The sequence below is a fragment of the Trachurus trachurus genome (genome assembly GCF_905171665.1).
Source record: "Trachurus trachurus genome assembly, chromosome: 5".
Taxonomy (NCBI): domain Eukaryota; kingdom Metazoa; phylum Chordata; class Actinopteri; order Carangiformes; family Carangidae; genus Trachurus; species Trachurus trachurus.
In genome coordinates, this window is record NC_139896.1 from 33,094,240 (window position 1) to 33,115,844 (window position 21,605).

General features: G+C 42.5%; 1 protein-coding gene across 1 annotated transcript; it reads left to right on the forward strand.

The window, feature by feature from the left end:
- The first annotated feature begins 1,585 nt into the window (after positions 1–1,585).
- On the forward strand, positions 1,586–21,315 carry ipo9 (importin 9). The gene is made up of 24 exons (XM_083972109.1): positions 1,586–1,815; positions 4,674–4,735; positions 4,861–4,947; positions 5,031–5,232; positions 6,450–6,538; positions 6,698–6,784; positions 7,437–7,556; positions 8,087–8,187; positions 8,862–8,920; positions 9,052–9,203; positions 9,322–9,420; positions 9,681–9,787; positions 10,534–10,673; positions 11,318–11,480; positions 12,112–12,338; positions 12,649–12,797; positions 13,551–13,679; positions 14,764–15,039; positions 16,109–16,275; positions 17,490–17,623; positions 17,794–17,913; positions 18,461–18,571; positions 18,701–18,777; positions 20,453–21,315. Exons 1-24 carry the CDS (start codon positions 1,656–1,658, stop codon positions 20,561–20,563), a joined length of 3,129 nt encoding a protein of 1,042 aa, XP_083828235.1. The 5' UTR covers positions 1,586–1,655; the 3' UTR covers positions 20,564–21,315.
- Positions 21,316–21,605: the final 290 nt, after the last annotated feature.

Here is a 21,605-nt window from a genome sequence, read left to right on the forward strand (position 1 = left end):
CATGGAAATCTTGGAGCAACAGGATTATGAGTTGAAGCTGGTAATTCCTCCCACAGTAACAGAATCCACTGCCACTTCCGGGGCTACGGCGTGTGCAGAGTCACGCCTCGCAAAGAATCGCACTATTGTTTCACTTCACCATGGTGCAATGCTTTTGCCATCTATGCAAAGAATGAAGAAGTGAGAGGCGTGTAATGCAGCTACAGAAATGCATGCAAGCTCCTCTGAAGCCTCAGGTGAAACTAGGCTACACCTGTTCCAAGAAGATGCAGCAAGATTTCTCTATTACTGCAGCCATTGCACCTCCCATTGTGTCTGTGAGTAACTAGGTAGAAACTTGAATGGTATAAGACTCTATGCACCACCTTCTGTTGATTCTAAATGTTCAAACATGGCCAGAGGTAAAGCAACAGCTGGCTGCTGTCAGGTGATAGATAAACACCCAGTCCCCTTTCATAGGCAGGAATATGCTGCTGCAACTGCCTCCACTCAACTGAGGAGGACTCTAGATTGAGGAAACCTGGCTGCAGGACCATTCCTGCTGTTTGACACAGCTTGAACAGCCATCAGCCAGGTCGGACAGTGAAGTTAGATAAGAGCCGGTTTACTGGCTGTGTTCTGGATCATCACAAAGATGATGGGTGGGGTTGAGGTCAGATCTCATCAGGTTAAACCAGGAAAGGCTCCACCCCAAACTGTTGCTACAGTAAAAAGAACAAGGCATTTTGTTCATGTCTGGATGCATTAAGCAAGTTGCTTCAGTTGGAACTAAAGGGGCTCAGACCAAGCCATGAAAAACAACCCAAACGTACAGTCAGGCCTTTCCATACATTATATTTGCATAGGTAAACCCATATATTTAAACTGAGGGCAGGGCAGGGCAGCAGCAGCTATTGTCTTTCCTTAATGCAGCTGAATAGGCTTACCATACTGCTAAATGTTCATCCATCTTTACAACAAGACAAAACTAAGGGTTAGTCCAGTTGCCTAGAGATTCCTTTGGCCTGGACAAATGAGAATTTGCATAGACAAGAAGACACATAATGTTTTGCCAGCTTTGCACCCCCCCCCCTTACAAGACTGCATCTCTTTTAGTGGAAGCATCATCAACTTTCCTGGTAGGCCTATTCTATTTCTATTTGTCAGATATGGAAGCAAACAATTGCACTAAAAGTGGGAATTTAAAGGCAAGTGAATAGCTCATTTTAAATTCACTTACTACCAAATAGCCTATTTAATGCTGAAGTATAAATAACAGTGTATTTATAGCAATGCCATTGTAAACAGTCTAACTGACCGCGTGTCTTCTCAATCGACAATTTGACATTGCGTCATTTTAGAGACTGAACTCAAGTTGCGGTTCAAACAGTGAAAGACTTCATCACCCGCCGCTCCACAAGAGGGAGCCACAGTTTGAAAAACAAAGATAAACTCTAAAGAAAGAAAGAAAAAAGAAAAACACGTGGGTCGAACCGGACGCCAAAAAATGTGCTTCCTGCCGCAAAAACCCCGCCTCCACGTTTCCATGCATTGGCGCGCTTCTCCCCCCCCCTCCCTCCTCTGCTTTCTGCTCCTCCCCGGCTGCTGGTGGTGGTGGCGGTGGACTGACGGACTGTGTAGCGGGCTGCGGGTGAAAACACAGCAGGCTGGCAGGCATGAGTGCGGCGGGTAGTGCGCGGTCCGGTTCGGCGGCCGGCCCGGTCCAGCAGGGACTGAAAGATGCTCTGATCGAGACGCTGACAGCCATCCTGTCCCCGGTTCAAGAAGTGCGCGCCGCCGCGGAGGAGCAGATCAAAGTGCTGGAAGTGACAGAGGGTGAGTGGTGGTAGTTAAGTTAACAGGGGGGGGGGGTTAGCTTAACTTACCCGATGTTCCCACTCACTGTGACGGCGTGTGGGCCCTCTGAGGACACAGCTGCTGTCTGCCGCTTCTTTTTCTTTTTGTTTTACCGCCGCTTATTTTGACTGCGTCGGCCGGGCTGAGGTGTAGTTACTTAGCTAATAGTCCAACCGTTAACATTAGCCGGGGGAGTCCCTCTAGCTAACACTAGGGCCGTGTTTTCAGAAGTTAGTGTTGACCAAGTTGGCCTGAAAGTCCAGGAAACGTGCTGCTCTCACCGAGGCTCTGGGTGGTCGTACCAGAGCTCAGATAGTGTGTTATCATTAGCTACAGTCACAAAGTTGTGTTACAGCACATGGGGGCTGTGTAGCCTCAGTAGCACAGCAACACGGTGAACACCGGTGTGGTGGTGTAAAAACCTCTGTCTCAGTAAAACACGTGAACATAATTTTGCTAAGTGACGGCTTAATGTATGTTTATGTAACGTTATGGCAAGTGACAACTCTTGGTGTTAAATCTGAAACTATAGCAACGCGAGTAACGTTCGAGTCCAGTAACGTCACGTTACTACAGGAACGTCGGAATGACAGAAGCAGGTCCTACTCTGTCCTACAGCCACCCCGACCGTTAACGTTACACATGGACAGAGGCCGGAAGTGAGTGGTGGTCCCAAAAAATGTGGCCAACTCCTTCTTATTCAGTTCCATGGTCACTATGGCAACAGTATGGATGATGGATTTTCCCGCGAAGATGTCTTCCTGGGGGGATCCCGCCCAACAGGCTGCCAGTGTCCTCCATCATCACCAGTGGGCTAGAGCCCCTCATTTTTGTCCCGTATGATAATTTATTGGATAGCACTTGGTTTTGGATTGTCATTCAGACAAAGTCATCACTTTGGACTCAAATGAATAATCAGCAAGTTCAAGGATTATGACAATAATCGTTAGTCTTAGCTCTAATCATCAGCAACATCACGATACACATGAGAGAAGGACAAAGAGCAACACTGTACTACCAGTTTATTCTTTTTTACTGGAGGGTAAAGCAAAAGCACACTGAGCATTAACATTACTGAATACGAAGCATTCTTACACTGTGTGGGAGCATCTGTTTATGTACATTACGCTTTTTCAAGCCTCGTTGTTCTGATTGGGCTAGAGTTAATGTTTGAGTTGTGTACAGGTATTATTTTAAATGTACTAGCGCAGTGTCACATTTGTCTCTGGTGAGTGAGAGTGGCCTTCATGTTCTGAGCTTGGTGCAGTGGAGCATCATCAGATCAGAAAAAGCTCTTCCCCAGTCTAGTGTCACAAAGTTCAAAACATACTTTTTATATGTCACTGTGGAAAATAAAGTCTGTCAGACCGGAGCATGAAAATCAGCCTTAAAGTACAGTTCTCAGTCAGTGACAGCTGTTGTGTGCCTGCCAACAGAGGTGGTAATATACCTTTGGCTACAACCTAATAATAATAATATGTGATTCTAAACAGTGAAACCGTTACAAAGGTGTGTTAAAGAAAGCCCTAGAAATGTATGTGATTCCCTCCCCAGTTCAGTCCTCTGGTAGGCAAATAAACAGAATCAGAATCTGGCTGTTTTTTTTTGCCATTTATTAATGAGTTTAAATAATAGTAATTAAAGTTTCCCAAATACCTGATTGCCTTAGATGTTGAAATTGCCATCATACCCTGTGTAGGTTACTGTGATGGCTGCTTGGTGCACAGGGGGAAAATAACGGCCTTAACAAACCACTGCCTTTTTTTTTTTTTTAATTCTGCCAAAGGACTAAACCAGGACAGATGGATACAGTACCTAGTGACTGTAGCTTACACTCCACTAGACTTCCTATTGTCTGTCCAGCGATCCTCGTGTCCATGGTGAAAGGCAAATTGTGCAGACTGTCTGTCGACGGCACGGCAGCGTCGCAGCGAGGCCGACCCTTTCAGCTGGCCCCTCTCTAAGGCAGCCGCGCTGCAGGACTGTCAGCATTAACATTGTCTTCTGGCGCCTGATGTCACTCTTACTAAAACCCAGCGAGAGGGACAGAGCTGGGTTCACAGCTGAGGTTGACGCTGAATCTGAACTCTTGTTTTTTTTTTTTTTTTTTTTTTTCTCTGGCTCTCTGCATGGGGGCCAGGCCAGGTTCAAACCAGGCTGGTGTTAGCAGCTGTATAGTTTCTGGATTGTAACACCACTTATAACCTAGATAAGCCAAACCTGGTGCCCAGGCTCCTCATGATGATGATGACACCTGGACATTTGAAGCGTTTTGCACTCATCACATGATTGTTTATTGACCTACATCTTTGAGAGAATTAAGCTAATTTCACTTGGCATCACACAGTGCCTTATTGTCACCGTTTCAGTGTCTGTGTTCCCAGGAATTCACTAGGGATGGAATTGGTTTCGTGGGGGGAAAAAAACAGAAAAACCAAACCACCCCTGTATACTTTAATTTCTTAACAGGAAAATGGATTCACAGTGAAATAGATGTTGTAAACAACTAATTGAATACTACAACTACTTCCCTTTAAAAAACATCGGATAATTATTTGTTTAAAGTCACCATTTATGATCGTTGATCAGCAGTTACAACTTTGATTAGCCACCTAACCCTTTAATCAATACCAGCAAGAGAAATAAACTAAGAGTTATTTACCCTCAACTTTTCATTGATATTTCTTCTTACTTCTTTTTTAATTAGGCTGTGTGTTGGATCTACTGTTATGCTGCTGTCCTATATACCTATATATACTATATATATACTGTATATATCTTGTCATATATACCTATATGAATTTTTTATTCTCTGTTCTGATATGTTCATGTTGTAGAGTTTGGCGTCCACCTGGCAGAACTCACAGTTGACACTCAAGGAGCGCTCGCCATCCGTCAGGTGAGCAGGAAAAAATAACAGCAAAGACTTTTTTTAAGGAGCTTTTAGAGAAACAGTATAAATATGAGCACAAAAGGCAATTGTGGTGTACGTCGATTACATGATGTTATGTCTCACTGTTACAGTTAGCATCAGTCATCCTGAAACAGTATGTGGAGACTCACTGGTGTTCCCAGTCTGAGAAATTCCGGCCTCCTGAAACCACAGATCAGGTAAGCTCATCTTCTGCTTCTTTTAGTCTTAAGTTTACTCTTGAGCCACATTTCGTTAAACTCCACCCAACCTGCTCCACCAGGCTAAAGCCGCCATCAGGGAGCTGCTCCCGGGGGGTCTGCGGGAGTCCATCAGTAAAGTCCGCTCCAGTGTTGCGTACGCCGTGTCAGCCATCGCCCACTGGGACTGGCCTGAAGCCTGGCCGCAGCTCTTCACCCTGCTGATGGAGATGCTGGTCAGCGGAGATGTCAATGCTGTGCATGGCGCCATGAGGGTCCTCACAGGTGTGTTGTTGGTTTTTTTTCCTGAGGGGAGAAGCAGTGATACTTCTTTCAACATTATTGTCAGTTCATAATATCACATTTGTTTACATATAATAATCTACATACCATAATGTGATTTGTGTGAACAGGTTTGAACTGCATTTTAGTTCAGTTCAGTTCAGTTCAGATTTATATCCCGAGGGAAATTGGATTTGCAGCAAGCATTACAAACACAAGACAAAAAAACAGCATCCAAGACATCGACATGTCACTAGCCACATCATAGTGCAGTAATACATACATACGAATAATAAAAACATACTACTACTACTAATAAATTACTGTTGATAATAATAATACATAATGCTCTGCGCATAGTAAGAATGTAAACAGTCTGCACAATGCATTAAAGTTTTAGTTTAGTTTAGTTTAGTTTTAGACTTAAAAGTTAGTTGTAATTCATAATAAGAACTCGTGCCAGATCTGATGCTGATCTTTTGTTGTCAAACCACAGCAACACATGGTTTTTAAAGTGTTTAAGCCCTTACATTTAAGTGACTCATAAAAATGTCATATTACACAGAAAAGTCACAGTCAGTTTCACACAGTGGTTTAAAATTAAAAAGTGGAAAGGAGCCAGTGGTTCAGGACGGGTAGACTGTAATGACTGATGCCAGAGTTATCCAGGGAGAGAAAAAGGTGTCAGTGCAGAGTTCACCCCTGTTTCACATTGTGTTTGACAAATAGATGTGTCACTTCACGGTTTTACTGTATTGGGACCCGTACTGTCACTTTCTTTTTGGTGCAAATATACCGTAGATGACCAAATAGTCGCCCGTGTGCAAATACGCTCCTGTGCTCTAATAGCCGCCGGGGTCCGAGCTCATTTGGCATAATAAACACCGGTTCAAAGTTTTTACCATAGTCTTGCACAGAAAAAAAATGTTTTTTTTAACACCGGCTTTCACCTCTGTCAGTCAGCCCCTCCTCCCGCTCTCTCTTGCATGCAGGCGGGGAAACACACAGACACACACACACACAGGTGCACTAGCGGGACAGGTCGCACTGGACTGCTAATAGACGAAGACAAATAGAAAAATGCGCTAATATACAGTGTTGAAATTACCGCGATTTTCTTCCCCAATTCACTTTTTGTGCCTTTTAGAATTTTCCCTTTGAACAAGGATAATAATTCATTCCCAGTTTATTTTATGTAACTGTTGGTATCACATTTCCAGAGTTTACCCGGGAGGTGACAGACACACAGATGCCACTGGTGGCTCCAGTCATCCTACCTGAAATGTACAAGATCTTCACCATGGCCGAGGTACTGCCACCGTTTGACCTTTTCTGCTCACTGCAGGGTTAAAGAAAACATGGTGATATGAATCGGAGAGCAAAAGTATGGATTGTAACATGAAGTTGACTCTGTTGTCTCTGGACAAACACTAACTTTGGGTTGATTCATCTGCTCTAACTGACGCAGATTTACAGCATTCGCACCCGCTCCAGAGCAGTGGAGATATTCACCACCTGTGCCAACCTCATCTGTGCTATTGAAGAGCTTGAAAAGGTGAGACAATCACAGTTAGACATGTGATACTTTTATTTTGTAAGTTTCCCCATCATGCGACTGATAAAGGGATATCTTATCTTATCTTATCTTATCTTATCTTATCTCAGGAGGAATAATTACATAATTGATTTAATCTAAATTCTTTTACCATGGGAAATTATGAGATAAGATAGGATATACTTTATTGATCCCAGGCTGGGGAATTACTGTTACAGCAGCAGGCATATAACACACAGTGTAAATAGAAAAACAGAAGAATAGAAATTAGAAAATTTCACACAGTGTAAATAGAAAAGCAGAAGAATAGAAATTAGAAAATAGAAACAATTTTTGAATAAAAACATATATACATAATGTATAGAATAGTATCTACAAATAAATAAGGAGTACTATGTGTTATATACACTATTGATTGTGGTATACATTGTGGTCTTAAGTTTGGAATGTAATAAATGAATAAATGAAGGTTGACCTTGTTGATTTGCAGCTCATAATGCGTTAAAAAAGATTGATTGTTTTTAGATTTATTTAAATTAGTGTTAGATTGTCTGGCTGTACTAATTACAGTGTCACATTTCTAGACGAGTCACTTGGATGAGTTATGTGTCAATACTGTGGGATTAATGTAACTGTTTCTCTGTGTGTTTAGGGTGCAGCCAAAGCGTTGATCTTCCCTGTGGTGCAGCAGTTCACCGAGGCATTTGTGCAGGCTCTCCAGATGCCTGATGGACCCTCGTCTGACAGCGGTCTAAAGATGGAAGTCCTCAAGGTGAGAGACTGTAGAGGCCCGAGGGTTATCAGGTTCTGCTGTTGTCAGTGAAAACCTGTGTATTCAGCTGCTGATGAATTCCTTGTCATAATCAGAGTCTAATCAAGTCTAAAAATGAGTCCTGGACAGTAAATCTTGGTTCAAATTAGGGCTTAGACGATTAATCTTATTTTTTTTTATCGTCATTGCAGTGTCAACATGCACAATAAACACTTTACAGGAACTGTATGGTTAATATGCACACTTGAATATTTGCTTTTTTATCGCAAGTCATATAGTCATCGTGTTATTGAACCGTGATATCACACATCACACATTTTGCTGATATCGTGCAGGCCTAGTTCAGATATTAACTTTGGTAAGTTGTAATTTGAGGTCATTTGTTGTTTGATTTTTATACAGAGTAGTTGGGGTATATAACCATTGTTAGGAAATGTATCATTTCAAGTAATAAGCACTTTGGAAGCAAATTGTAAACGTGTTGTAACTACTATAAGACTTTAAACCTGCATTTGTTCTTCCTCTCTCAGGCAGTGACAGCGTTGGTAAAGAACTTCCCCAAACCTATGGTGTCCTCCATGCAGCAAATACTACCCATTGTGTGGAACACACTCACTGAAAGTGCTGCTTTATATCCTTCACAAAGTCAACTGTGTATTAGCTACTACCAAACTGGGCTGATCGTTGCTCTTTTCTGTGCGCTAGAAAACATATTTGCTTTCATTTTTGGGGGGAAAGAGCAGAATATAACTGGAGATTTGACTTCCTTTTCTGTGAAAGAGCTGCTCCATGCTTGTTGTGGTATGTACTTCATGTTCTTGTGGTTACAGAGCAGTCTCTCTAAACCACTAATCCACCGCACGGCAGCAGCTACATGGAAGTCACCTGCTTGGTCAGCAAAATCAAAACACTTTGACATGTTTAGAGAAAGAATGTGTTGCTCTAGGCTGCAGAATGTAATGTATGCAGAGAATAAAATCTGTTCCTTGGATAATCTTTACACACATTTTCATCTGATATATTGCACAAAGTTAGAAGGGAAAAAAAATCCTGAAGTCTTTACATTTGATCGTACCATGGCAGGACATTATGTCATCGTACTGGCATCCGTGACCTCATACCGGCACCACAGGGAGCCCCCATAGACTAGATGATGTGGTTACATTTTAGAGCACCTTTCTACATTCATCTGTTAGCATTCTTGCTGACAAGCTGTTAGTACTGTGTTTATCACAGGACATGAAGGGATCCAAGTTAGAAATATTTACAAGTGTTTGACTAAGTATTCCTTAACCAGATGTTCACTTATGTAAGAACAGAAGTCAACTACACAGAGGAAGTAGACGATCCCATAGACTCAGATGGTGAGCACAGTTCCTATTATCCCATTTTGTCTTTCTATCTGCGTTCACCTCAGATAAAAATAAATAAATAAATAAAATGTGTATTGTATGAACACTTCTAATCTTTCCTCTGATTATTATTTATTTAACAGGTGAGGTTCTGGGTTTTGAAAATCTTGTGTTCAGCATCTTTGAGTTTGTTCACACGCTGCTGGAGAACAACAAGTTCAAGAGCACGGTGAAGAAGGCCCTGCCCGAACTCATCTACTACGTCATCCTGTACATGCAGATCACTGAAGACCAGGTGAGAAATAACTGCCACAAATGGCCAACGGGAACTGTGAAGTTGTATGTAGTACAGTATTTATATCTACTATTCTTTTAAAATGCTGGTGTGAGGCCTGACGTGTTTGTTTCTCCAGATCAAAGTGTGGACAGCTAACCCCCAGCAGTTTGTAGAGGATGAGGATGATGACACTTTCTCCTACTCTGTCAGGATCTCTGCTCAGGACCTGCTGCTGGTGAGATACTGTAAAAAAAAAAAAAAAACTATTAATGTGAACATAGAAAATTTCTCCAACGAATATGCAATGGACAAATTAAAGCCCAAACTCTGTTACAACTTGGACTGAGCTGTGCAGTCACATGTAAAATGTTAGAAATGTTCCCTAACTTCTTTAAGTTTTGCAGTGGTTTCGTAGCAACTCTTTGTTGACTGTGCGGCCCCTGGTCGACCCTGAGACTGTGTAGAGTGATGGTAATCTTTGACCTGTCCTTCCAGGCTGTGGCTGCAGAGTTTCAGAATGAAAGCGCAGCAGCGCTGGCAGCAGCGGCGACCAGACACCTCCAGGAGGCAGAGCAGGCCAAAAACAGTGGCAATGAGCACTGGTGAGGAGCAACTCTGCACTAACACTTCTCTCTGCTCTCTGTCTGGAAACCTCCCAGTGTCTGGTCTTCAGTCTCAGTGTCTAATGTGAATCAAAGCCACATTCCTGCTTACAGGGTTTCCGCGGGTCATTAAAAAGCATTAAAAGTCATTAAATACATTTTGCTAAAATTAAGGCATTAAAAGGCATTACATTCGATTCTCAAAGGCATTAAAAAATTGATTGATTCATACAGTGAGATTTTGATATCATTCCTATAGAGCACATAGAGCAGAAAAATAGGGGGATTATACAGTTAATCTACAGTAAAATTAAACGTGGGTGAAGAAATGGAGAATTTCCTAAATTAATATTTTTAGGTGGTGGCAGGCTACTGTTGACTTTTTTTTTTTAATCGCTATCGGCAAAAATTGGAATCGGTGGGTCAGGCTTTTTAAATATCGGTGATCGGCCAGAAAATTGCAGTCGTGCACCCCTATGGTGTGATAAATATGCAGAACCAAGTAATTGGGTGCGTGTATGTGTATATAGGTAAGTGTATGTACGCACACGTATAGTATTTGCAGTCACGGGCATTAAAAATGTTTGAAATGGCATTAAAAAGGGCATTAAAAAGCATTAAATTAGATTTGCTGGTACCTGCAGAAACCCTGTGCTTAGTCTCTAGCTGCCAAACAAGACACTGCAGGTTTAATGTTAACTCTTTGTAACTTGATGACAGCTTGACGGAACTTTCTTTTCTACTAGGTGGAAGATCCATGAGGCCTGCATGTTGGCTCTCGGCTCGGTCAAAACCATCATCACAGAGAACGTTAAGAACGGCCGTATCCAGTTCGACATGCACGGTTTCCTGGCCAGTGTTATCCTCGCTGATCTCAACCTGGCAGGTGAGCCTGACACTGATGATTTTGGAGGTGTAAGAAGTGATGTATCAAGAAGGCGTCTAAAATGTACTAACTTTGTCAAGTTTAATAGAGAGAGATGATTTTGAGGAACTTAACATCGATGATTTTTTGCCCCTGTAAGTGCATTAACTGTGCAGGATTTTTAGCGTAACTATGCTACATTTTTACCTTCATTGAACAGCTTTGGAGTAACTGTGATGGTGATAAATAAGTGGAGGCTTTCTGCCTTCCACCTAGCGTCTTTGGCTGAAAAACAACTTTGCAAGATCAGCACACACAAACTCTCCCCGTAACCTGTAAACTTTTGTTTACGACAGATAAGAATACACAAATATACATGTTGTAACATTGTATATGATATATAAGGTTATGTACCGCTCTAATGATTGATACCTTGCTGGCTTCGTTGTAAACAAATGCACATGGTCAGGAGGAGGGTTAGCAAAACCGTGGAAAAGCGACCAGACTTGCATAGTTCCCCTTTCATTCCTCAAAAGGACCATATCACAATACTGTAAAAATGTACATGAGAATTATCAAATTAAACTTAAAATCATCTCTGTTTTTGTCTTGTCTGGGTCTTCACTGCTGTCTCTTATTTTGTTTTGTTTTCCTCCCCTCACCAGCGGCGTCTCCCTTCCTCCTCGGCCGAGCTCTGTGGGCGGCCAGTCGCTTCACGGCAGCCATGTCTCCCGAGCTCATCCAGCAGTTCCTCCAGGCCACCGTCAGCGGGCTTCACGACAGCCAGCCGCCCTCCGTCCGCATCTCTGCGGTCAGGGCCATCTGGGGGTGAGCACGCCTTGTGGTTTTAAAACTCTGCGTTGATGTTTCTGTGATCTAACACGGTCAGCGTGAACAGGCTGCAGTCTGACGGCAGCGAGGGGCCGACAAAACCTGGCTCGTCATTTTAACTGGCAACTGTTGATTTTGTCTGCTGAAATAACAGCTGTGTCTTGCAGATGTGTTTCCTTGTTTGTATTCTTAAAGCCCCAGTATGTAACTTATTTGGCTTTTTATTTGCAAAAATCAAATATTGCTTTCATAAATAGGTATTTCACTGAAGTGGAATCACACCCGCATACAAATGAAAGCTTTCTCGTACCTTAGAATGAGTTGTTACAAGTCTCCACACACACAGTTCAACATCTGGATAAATCCTAAGTGGGGCAGTGTTGCTGTAACAATCAGTGGTCTTGGAAGGACTTTGCCAACAGTAGATGGGACAGTTTAGATTCTTGTCTAATCTCAGTTAGTATCAATATGTTTTAAATATTTATATATATATATATATATATATCTCTTTTTACAGAGAAACTATTTTCTGTCAATGTTTTTGACAGTAATCAACATGTATGGTGAGCAGCTACAAGCATCTGGTGTCTACTTAGCATTTTTACATGTCATTTCTCCAATTCTGCAGGTACTGCGACCAGCTGAAGCTGTCGGAGAGCACCCATGTCCTCCAGCCCTTCCTCCCCAGCATCTTAGAGGGTCTGGTCCAGCTGGCCGCCCAGTTCAGCTCGGAGGTGCTCACGCTGGTCATGGAAACGCTGTGCATCGTCTGCACCGTTGACCCGGCCTTCACCACCAGCGCAGAGAACAAGATCTGCCCACTCACCATTGCTATTTTCCTTAAATATAACAATGGTACTGAAAAAACTCCTCCAGCCACATCCTCTTCCAGACTGTTCTCTTTTCCTTTTGGGTTTTCTACATCGTTTGTCTTTCAGTGGTTCTAATATATTTAAATGTTAAACAGAGGATTGGAATTTCCATTTCCATTGTTGTGTCTGATATTTGTTACATGGATTAGCTGTATACAGTGAGAGGAGGGAAACAGTTTCTCTTGCAACAAGGTGTTTCTCAGAGAAGACGTACACACATTTAGTTAAGAGACACGTAGATTTGATTTGTGTCTTATCTTTTCTCAGGACGTGTCTCCCTCTCTCCTCCTCAGACCCTGTGGTGGCGTCTCTGGCTCAGGACATCTTTAAGGAACTGGCGCAGATAGAAGGCTGCCAGGGCCCCATGCAGATGCGCCTCATCCCCACCCTGGTCAGCATCATGCAGGCTCCCCCCGACAAGATCCCCACTGGACTCTGTGCTGTAAGTGTCGCAAAAGTTATTACATTCTGTCCTCCCCTTTTGGTCCAGGACAAGATACAACAACAACAAATGGCAAGGTTGCCTTGACATTTGTATGTCAAATTCTGGCCCTCTGTGTCATTGTCAGGTAAAACTCTCTCCCTTGACCAACACTCTGGTGCATAACCAAATTTCTGGGAAAAAAAAAAAAAATTTGCAGGGAATGTTCATTGTAACCTGACAATGAAATTCATTGTTTCTCCAGCAGTTGCCCTCGTCCTTTGTCCAGCTTCTTATCTTTTATCATCTTCTCTTCACAAATAACCATTGATCGCCTCTCATAATGCACCAGTAAATTGGCCAATAATTGTCTGATTTATGTGTTTCAAAATCATAAACGGCAGTTGTTGGCAGACAAATTGTAGTGTGGGCATGTCGTCCATCTGGCACACACTCTCGGTTAGTTTCAGATATCACTGATGGTTTATAGACTGGACATGAGGCTGAAATGGAGCCGTCACCACACTCATCTAGCACAAAGTAAAAGACTAATGTAATTAGTAGATGAAACCTGTCATTTACTTTACACAGTGCATTTTATCATGTATGTTTCTTATGTACTTTTTCACAACAGTATATTCTATTGTCAATAGTAATCTGATGAAATCATTTTCAGTCTGAAGACTGATCACCGATCAATTACTCAAAAACAGGAATTGCTTCATTCCCACTCTCCTCCTCACTGTGTCCCCTTCCTCTCTCTCTGCACCTCAGACGTCCATAGACATCTTGACCACAGTTGTGCGAAACACCAAAGCCCCCCTGTCAGAGATGCTGGTGTGCCAGGCGTTCCCTGTGGTGGCACAGTGCACCCTACGTACTGACGACAACACCATAATGCAGGTAAAACCATGTTTTTCTTCTTTTTTCTTTCATTCAAGTGCAGCAAGACTTCATTTGCACATGAGCACGTTGAATACGGAAGGAGATAGATGGTGGTGTTGTACGTTACGTTTATGTGATGTTGCGTTAGTCCAAGTAATTGTGTCACTCCGACTAAATCTGGACTTTTAAGATACATGTAAGCAGGTTAGTCTGAGACTGAAAAGCAAGCCGACATGTTTGTAAAACTAGATCTAATTCAATGTCTCCCGGAGTCTCGCACGAGACCCAAGTTGACGCTCGGTGTGTTCAGGTGCAGTCAGAAGCTCCCGTTTGTGTCATAAACACAGGAGTATCAACTCTTGACTTGCTTCAAGTAAACATTTTTTTCCACAGACAGCGTCAGATGGCTACTCAAACATACGCCGAGAAGTTTATTTACTTGAAGCAAGTCAAGAGTTGATATTCCTGTGTTTATGACACAAACGGGAGCTTCCGACTGCACGTAAACACACCGAGCATCAACTTGGGTCTCACGCAAGACTTTGAATTAGATCTAGTTTTACAAACATGTCGACTTACTTGAAGTAAATAAACTTCTCGGTGCATGTTTGAGTATCTGACGCTGTCTGTGGAAAAAAATTGCAGCTTTGAGGGATGTAAACAGCCTAAGCAGCGGAACTTGCATCCGCTCCCATTCATCGCTGCCGTGGCGATGCGGGGACAGACACAACTACCGCAAAACAGGAGCGATTAAACTGAAAATCTTCAGATTCCTTCTTTTAGACCTAAAATGTTAGGAAAATACAGCCCTGAGTTGAATTTGCCCGGAATTGTCCTTTAAATTTGCATGTGAACATGCTGACAGACCAATGGCAGCAAAACAAGATCCACATTACAGCGAGTAGAAGTTAGATCATGTCTAACTCAGTTCATTGTTGTCAACCATGAAGACCTCCGATTCTCATCGGACTCGTTAGAAAGAATATAAAAATACAAGGAACAAACATCGCCGAGTCCAAAATCTCTGATCTGAACACTCTCTGACTTAACCACCGCCCTGCTTTCACTCCTCTTTCATCACCGTCCTTCCTCCCGTCTCCAGAACGGCGGCGAGTGCCTGCGGGCGTACGTGTCGGTGGCCCTGGAGCAGGTGGCCCAGTGGAGGGACGAGCAGGGGAACAGCGGCCTCTGGTACGTCATGCAGGTGGTCAACCAGCTGCTGGACCCCCGCACCTCCGAGTTCACGGCCGCCTTCGTGGGCCGGTTGGTGTCCACCCTGATCTCTCGGGCGGGAACCGAGCTCGGGGAACAGCTGGACCAGATCCTCCGAGCGATCCTGAGCAAGATGCAGCAAGCAGAGACTCTGAGCGTCATGCAGGTAGGAGGGCAGAGGAAAACTAATGACTGTAATGTGATTATGTAGATGCAGCTGGGTTGTAAATTACCTTCGGCAGCTCTAAGTTCATCACACTGAAACCTCATTAATCATGTGAGTGTTGTACACACTTTTGTTAGTAGTTTAAAGGGATAGTTCACCCAAAATTCAAATTTCACTCATTATCTACTCACCCTCATGTCGACTAAGAGCTGTGAGAATTTTCAGAGTCCTCCGTTCCTTCTCTGAGTTACGGGGGGGTCCGTGCAGCAGTATTTGTCCATATAATGGTTGTAAATGGATACCAACTTTCTTCGTCCAAAAAGACACACCAAAAAACATCCAAATACCTCCATACTGCTCGTTGTAATGCCCCTCTTGTATTGAAGCCCCGACATGAGAAATTGTTCCGTTATCGCAATGACGTCATAATTTCCTGATATGGGGCCGATAATTATCGTGCACCCCTAATTATTGGATATCGGTGACAAAAACAGCCGATACCGATTTTTTGTAAAATGCAGAATATCCACCGGCATTATTGGCTATGCTGATAATCGGTCGATCCCTATCAAGCATAATCATCCATTAGCCATACTGAAATGTAACATTTATTAATTCCTAATACTGATAAATTCCCATTCAGATCAGCTGAATGCCTTTATATCACATGTTCTCAGTGGTGAAGTGCTGGAGGAGTGAGAGGACATGTTGTTGTGATCACGCTGAAAGAAATTATCCAACTAACTTGCAAATCTCCCAGAATAATAATTTGCAATATATGGTTGACAGCAGTGAGCCATGTGATAAATTATCAGTTGGCAACATTTGTGTGTTTAATTGGCTCGTCCACAATGTGTTCTGCTTTGTGTTTGTTGATGCTCGTAGTAAGTCCTGTTGTGCGCATTGAAGCACAAATGAATGATGGACGAGACCCTGGGCCTTGTTTGTGTTATTTATTGCTGCCACCACTGTTTAATTTCCAACAGATGCAGTTATGCCCACCACCTCACTTTCTCTCCTCCCCTGCCCTTTTCTCCCGCCCTCTCCCTCTCCCTCTCCCTCTCTGTAGTCTCTGATCATGGTGTTTGCTCACCTGGTTCACTCCCAGCTGGAGCCTCTGTTGGAGTTTTTATGTAGTCTGCCCGGGCCGACAGGGAAACCCGCTCTGGAGTTTGTCATGACAGAGTGGATGAGCAGACAGCACCTCTTCTACGGACAGTATGAAGGCAAAGTCAGGTCAGATGACATTTATAATCACATCTACAGTAATAACAGGTTCCATCTACAGTCCGTCATATGTCCTTTAGAGAAGCAGTAGTTTTTATGTGTTTTGAATTGTGCCCTCCACACACTTAAAGGGATAGTTCACTCAAAATTGAAATTTCACTCATTATCTACTCACCCTCATGTGGACTAAGGGCTGGGAGAAGTTTCAGAGTTATCCGTGGCTTCTCTGAGTTACAGGGGGTCTCGGTGTAGCAGTGCATGTCCATATAACGGTTGCAAATGGATACCAACTGTCTTCGTCCAAAAAGACACAACAAAAAACATCCAAATACCTCCATGCTGCTCGTCTGTAATGTCCCTCTTGTATTGAAGCCCCGACATGAGAAATTGTCCAAAAAAAAATTAAATAAGTCCATATTTCAAGCTTGTTTTGTAGCGGAAGCTTCACAAAGCTCCTCTTCCCAGTTCGTCCAAATTTGACGAACCGGGAAGAGGAGCTTTGTGAAGCTTCCGCTACAAAACAAGCTTGAAATATAGACTTATTAAATTTTTTTCGGGACAATTTCGCATTTTGGGGCTTCAATACAAGACGGACATTACAGACGAGCAGCATGGAGGTATTTGGATGTTTTTTGCTGTGTCTTTTTGTTACGAAGACAGTTGGTATCCATTTGCAACCGTTATATGGACATGCACTGCTATGCCGAGACCCCCTGTAACTCAGAGAAGCCACGGATAACTCTGAAACTTCTCCCAGCCCTTAGTCCACATGAGGGTGAGTAGATAATGAGTGAAATTTCAATTTTGGGTGAACTATCCCTTTAAACAGTATTGATATGAAGAGAAAAACCACAGAACATTCATTATGTGCAGGTGGCACAAGTGTGGCAGCCGCTGTTATTTTCCGTTCCTGTAGATGGCGACATCGACATTTTCTATATGTGCTGATGATTGCCCTGTGCTCAGGCACTAGTGGTCAGTACTAATTACGTTTTTTGTGTTGTTGATTTTTTTTTCAGTTGTATTGCATTTGAATGTTTATTTCCCCCTCCGCAATCATAAATTCACAGTTTGCGCTTCCAATCTAAATCTACTAACAGCTAGAACTGAAATGAGGCAAATCAGACCTGAAGCAAGGATAAGAAGTGTCCCTCCTCTCTCTTCTCTCCACCCTGGCCACATATTTCAAACTTAACGGGACCTTTGTTTGTGTTTTCCTGCAGCACGGTGGCGCTGTGTAAGCTGCTGCAGCACGGCCTCAACACCGACGACAAGCGTCTGCAGGACATTGTGGTGAAGGGAGAGGAGATCTACAGCCCAGACGACGGCATCCGCACACGATCCAAATCTGCCAAAAGTAAAGTTCCTCACAAACTAGAGCTGCTACTTTACTTGACTACATAGGGCTGTGTAGTTGTGTGACAATGTATTGTTAAAGAGACTTCAACAATGCTACAGTGTATATATACAGTATATGCAGTGATGTCAGGAGGTTTACCACATTCACTTTGTGTTTCTCCCGTACAGACCCAGAGCGGTGGACCAACATTCCTTTGCTAGTGAAGATCTTTAAGCTGATCATCAACGAGCTGTCGACAGTAGTGGAGGCGAACGCCAGCAGGGCCAACGCAGCAGACTGGAGCCAAGGTGAGTACAAATAGTACAAATCCTTCTCTTACACTCATTGATCTAAAGCTCCTCCACATTCTCAAAGTTGAGGCCTTCCTGCAGTGGGACAGATTCTGTTACACATCTGTTACCATGTCCTACAGTCTGATGTGATCAGAGGGTGTAAAGTGCTCAGATTGGTAGACATTGCTTTTATTGTCTTTTAGACTTAGAGATACTTTATTGATCCCAAAGGAAATTCAAGTATCCAGCAGGCACATAATACAATATATTATATTATTAAAGGGAATTGTAGAGCAAAAATAAAACATAAGAAAGTAAGAAAAAAAAGTACACTATATACATCCATATAAAATTATGTACATCAATATGTTACGAGATAAAATACTAAAAAATAGAATAGATAGTGAAAACTGTACCAAGTAAATATACATAATGTTTACACTGTGCAATTGAAGAAAAAACTGTGCAAATACAGCCTGTAAGAGTCGTTTGTTACTTATTTAATGCCAACCTAAAGAATAGCAAAGCAGACACTAAAGTCATCAACGGTTCTGTGTTTCAGACTCCAGTGGGATGTGGGAGGAGCAGGAGGAGGACGAGGGAGATGATGACGATGAGGATGAAGGGCTAGCAGGGCAACTGCTTTCAGATCTCATTGCCTCCAACAAATATGGTAAGAGTGTCTCCACTGTGCATCACCTACTCCTGTATACATATACATCTGTTTCCTTGTTTCTTATGCTTTATTTCACATTAGCAGTTGAACTTTTCCTCATAGCCCTGTTTTTTCTTCTACCCACAGATGATGATTATTATGAGGATGATGAAGAGGATGATCCAGATGCCTTGAAAGACCCCATATATCAGATTGATCTGCAGGTACAGTCTCTTAACCTTTGATTTCACTTGTATTTTTCTCAAACATGACATTATTGGGACAAAAACAGAGACGGATAGTTCCACCTCATCCTCACATCGAAGCTGTAACCATGGACACCTGCTTTAACATAAGTGGGAGGCAGAGTATAGGCCAGCACTGATCTGACAAACATGCAGGCATCGACTAAAGAAAACAGGGGAATACTGTATATTAGTTATTTCATATTAGGGCCGGGACTTTAACGCGTTGATTAAGAACAAGTTCAACTTAAAGTCAGAGGAAAAATGTTTAGGGTGTTTTTACTGTTCCTAAATGTAAAAATGGGTCACATTGGACCCTCAACATTATTTAAAGGTTAAATAACGTGTTGCTTAAACATTTTTCATTGTACTGTGCTCTAAAAATAAACTAACAAATACTAGTGTAGAGTCCTGTATAAGGAATGTTCAGCTTAAATTTTCCCCTTAAATTTAGGTTCTCAGGAAAATCGCCGCTTCTCAGTTAATCGTTAATCGATCGATAAGGTCCATAAACTAACGATTAATGAATTAATCAATAATTTGCATCCCTAGTCTGTTGGTCTTGGTTAAAGACCCCCTCCCATGAAAATCGTGTTGTTCGTGCTTTTCACATGTTCCTGTGGCATTTTTCTTGTGTTAGAGGACATATCAGCAGAAAAGGAAGTGCAGAATTGGATTTCTGAGTTTTTCTGCCTTCAAACTGCTGTGAACCAATGGTAGACGCAAACTGGCAGTTTCGGGGAGACTGGAGTTGATGTGTCACAACTCCAGGGGAGGGCACTAGTGCTACAAGCTCCTGCCCCGCTCTGCATCTGGCTCAGAGGTGAAAGGGTTTACAGCTCGGTGTAGCTGTCAAGGTGTAACAGGTGTAGCTCACCTGGTAGAGCAGCTTGCACTGTGAGCAAGGACTATGTTCCAGTCTGGGATCGAATCCCAGTGTGGAGTTTTACGCTAAACGCGCTGAATCGGTAATTGTACAATGTCCAGCTGTCAGCAAGCAAAGGGTGGGGTGTGAGGAGGTGGCTGACTCCGTTTGCAAAGGCAGAGTTATGATGAAAACTTCCAGATCATGAGCTGTCATGAGTTTTTGATCGTCATCTATTTCAGTTCTGCTCGTTGTAGAGTCCCCAAATTTACACATAAGGTGTGTTAAAGTGTCTAGTTTCATAATTAAAAAAAAAAGAAGCAAAAAACGAGAAATTACGTTTTTGGCACTCAACGCATGGGAACGAAAAACGAGAAATTATGTGGTTGGCACTCAATGAGTTAAGCTTATGTATTATTCAATGGTATACTAAAATACATGTGAAAAAATAGCTTCTCACTGTTCTCAGGTCAAATATGTATATGTGATAAAAAAGGTGATTAATTAATTACAAAGCCTCTAATTAATTTTTTTAATCAAGTCCCGGCCCTAGTAAATATACACTCAGAGGCCACTATCAGGTGCATGTGTAAAATACATTTCTGACACTGAATTTTGTTATTCAATGTCTGTTAATGATAACGGAAATGACCCGAGTTCTTATTTAATTGCAGCTGTACTGGATGAGTCAACACATATTGAGTGATGAGTCAACACATATTGAGTGATGTTATTAATGTAATACAGTGTAAGTGAAGTGTCTAACCTGTGGAATGTGTCCTCTCCCAGGCTTACCTGACAGACTTCCTGACACAGTTCGCCCAGCAGCCGTGTTACAGTATGTTCTCAGGTCACATCAACAATGCCGAGAGACAAACCCTGCAGTCTATAGGTCTCTAGCCCCTCCCCCCGTCTGTCTGTCTGCCACCCCAAGACATCATCCTCCATCTACAGTGCCCTGAAACCCTCCTCTTATCGCCCCATCACTTAACGCTCTTATGATGAATTTACAACCTAGCAAAAGAAACGAAGAAAACATTATTTTGGATGTCGGTCCTGGCAGAAGGAGAGGACAGGGTGCACTTGACCCAGAACTCCCCTGTTTCTCCACACTTGTGATGGGATGAAGGACCTTGCAGATGTTAAAGTGAGGAGGATGAGGAGGTGAGAGACTGCACAAGAAGGTCAGAGGACTCGCCTCTCTGGAGTAATTTCAGACTGGACAAGAGGATCGAAAAGGAGTCTCCAGGCTTCACAGTTGGACAGGTGAACCATGAAATATGAACGGACTATTTTGCCATGTCCTGTTTGTAACTTAGCCCGTTATTTTTGTGTATCTGTATAAAAAACATGAAATGCAACATGAAAAACACTTCCAAGAGACTTTACACTGATTGAAAGAAAGGAAAAAAAACATCCCGATCTTCGGAGAGGGAGAGAAGCGTTGGCGGCCTTATAGTCCAGAATATGTCGACTGTTTCAGACAAGAAATGAAAAGCTCTTAGACCAGCTATCATGTACCGGGGTACGGTGGGTATTTGGGAATTCACACTGTTACCATGGTGAGTCACAGCCTTGTCATTTCCTTGTGCCCACTGCAATTTGGGATCAAGAAATTTCTAAATAAAAGTCCCAAATGGACAACATTTCCAGATCGAGTTCCAGACTTCTTTCTTGTAAAAATATTTGATGTTTTTGTTTGTTTGTTTGTCATTTATTTGTCATGTATTCCACTCATTGAAAGTCCTCTCTGAGGAAATGAATGAGATTTGACTCATCACGTCACATCTGTAATTCTTCAGAGAACCTACTCTCAGTATTCAGAATTGAGGTGAGAAATGGTAACCCTGAGTTACAGCAGTGTTGTTATCACTTGACTTTTTATCATTTTAGTACATGGGAAATTTAGTAAACTGGGAAAAATCTTTTGATTTGTAGCTAG

Bases quoted from the DNA above. Each gene is read 5' to 3' on its own strand.
- ipo9 (XM_083972109.1), top strand. From the start codon at position 1,656: ATGAGTGCGGCGGGTAGTGCGCGGTCCGGTTCGGCGGCCGGCCCGGTC. The intron at 12,339-12,648 runs GTACTGAAAAAA...TCTCCTCCTCAG, and splicing joins TTTCCTTAAATATAACAATG to ACCCTGTGGTGGCGTCTCTG. The intron at 17,624-17,793 runs GTAAAGTTCCTC...TCTCCCGTACAG, and splicing joins ACGATCCAAATCTGCCAAAA to ACCCAGAGCGGTGGACCAAC.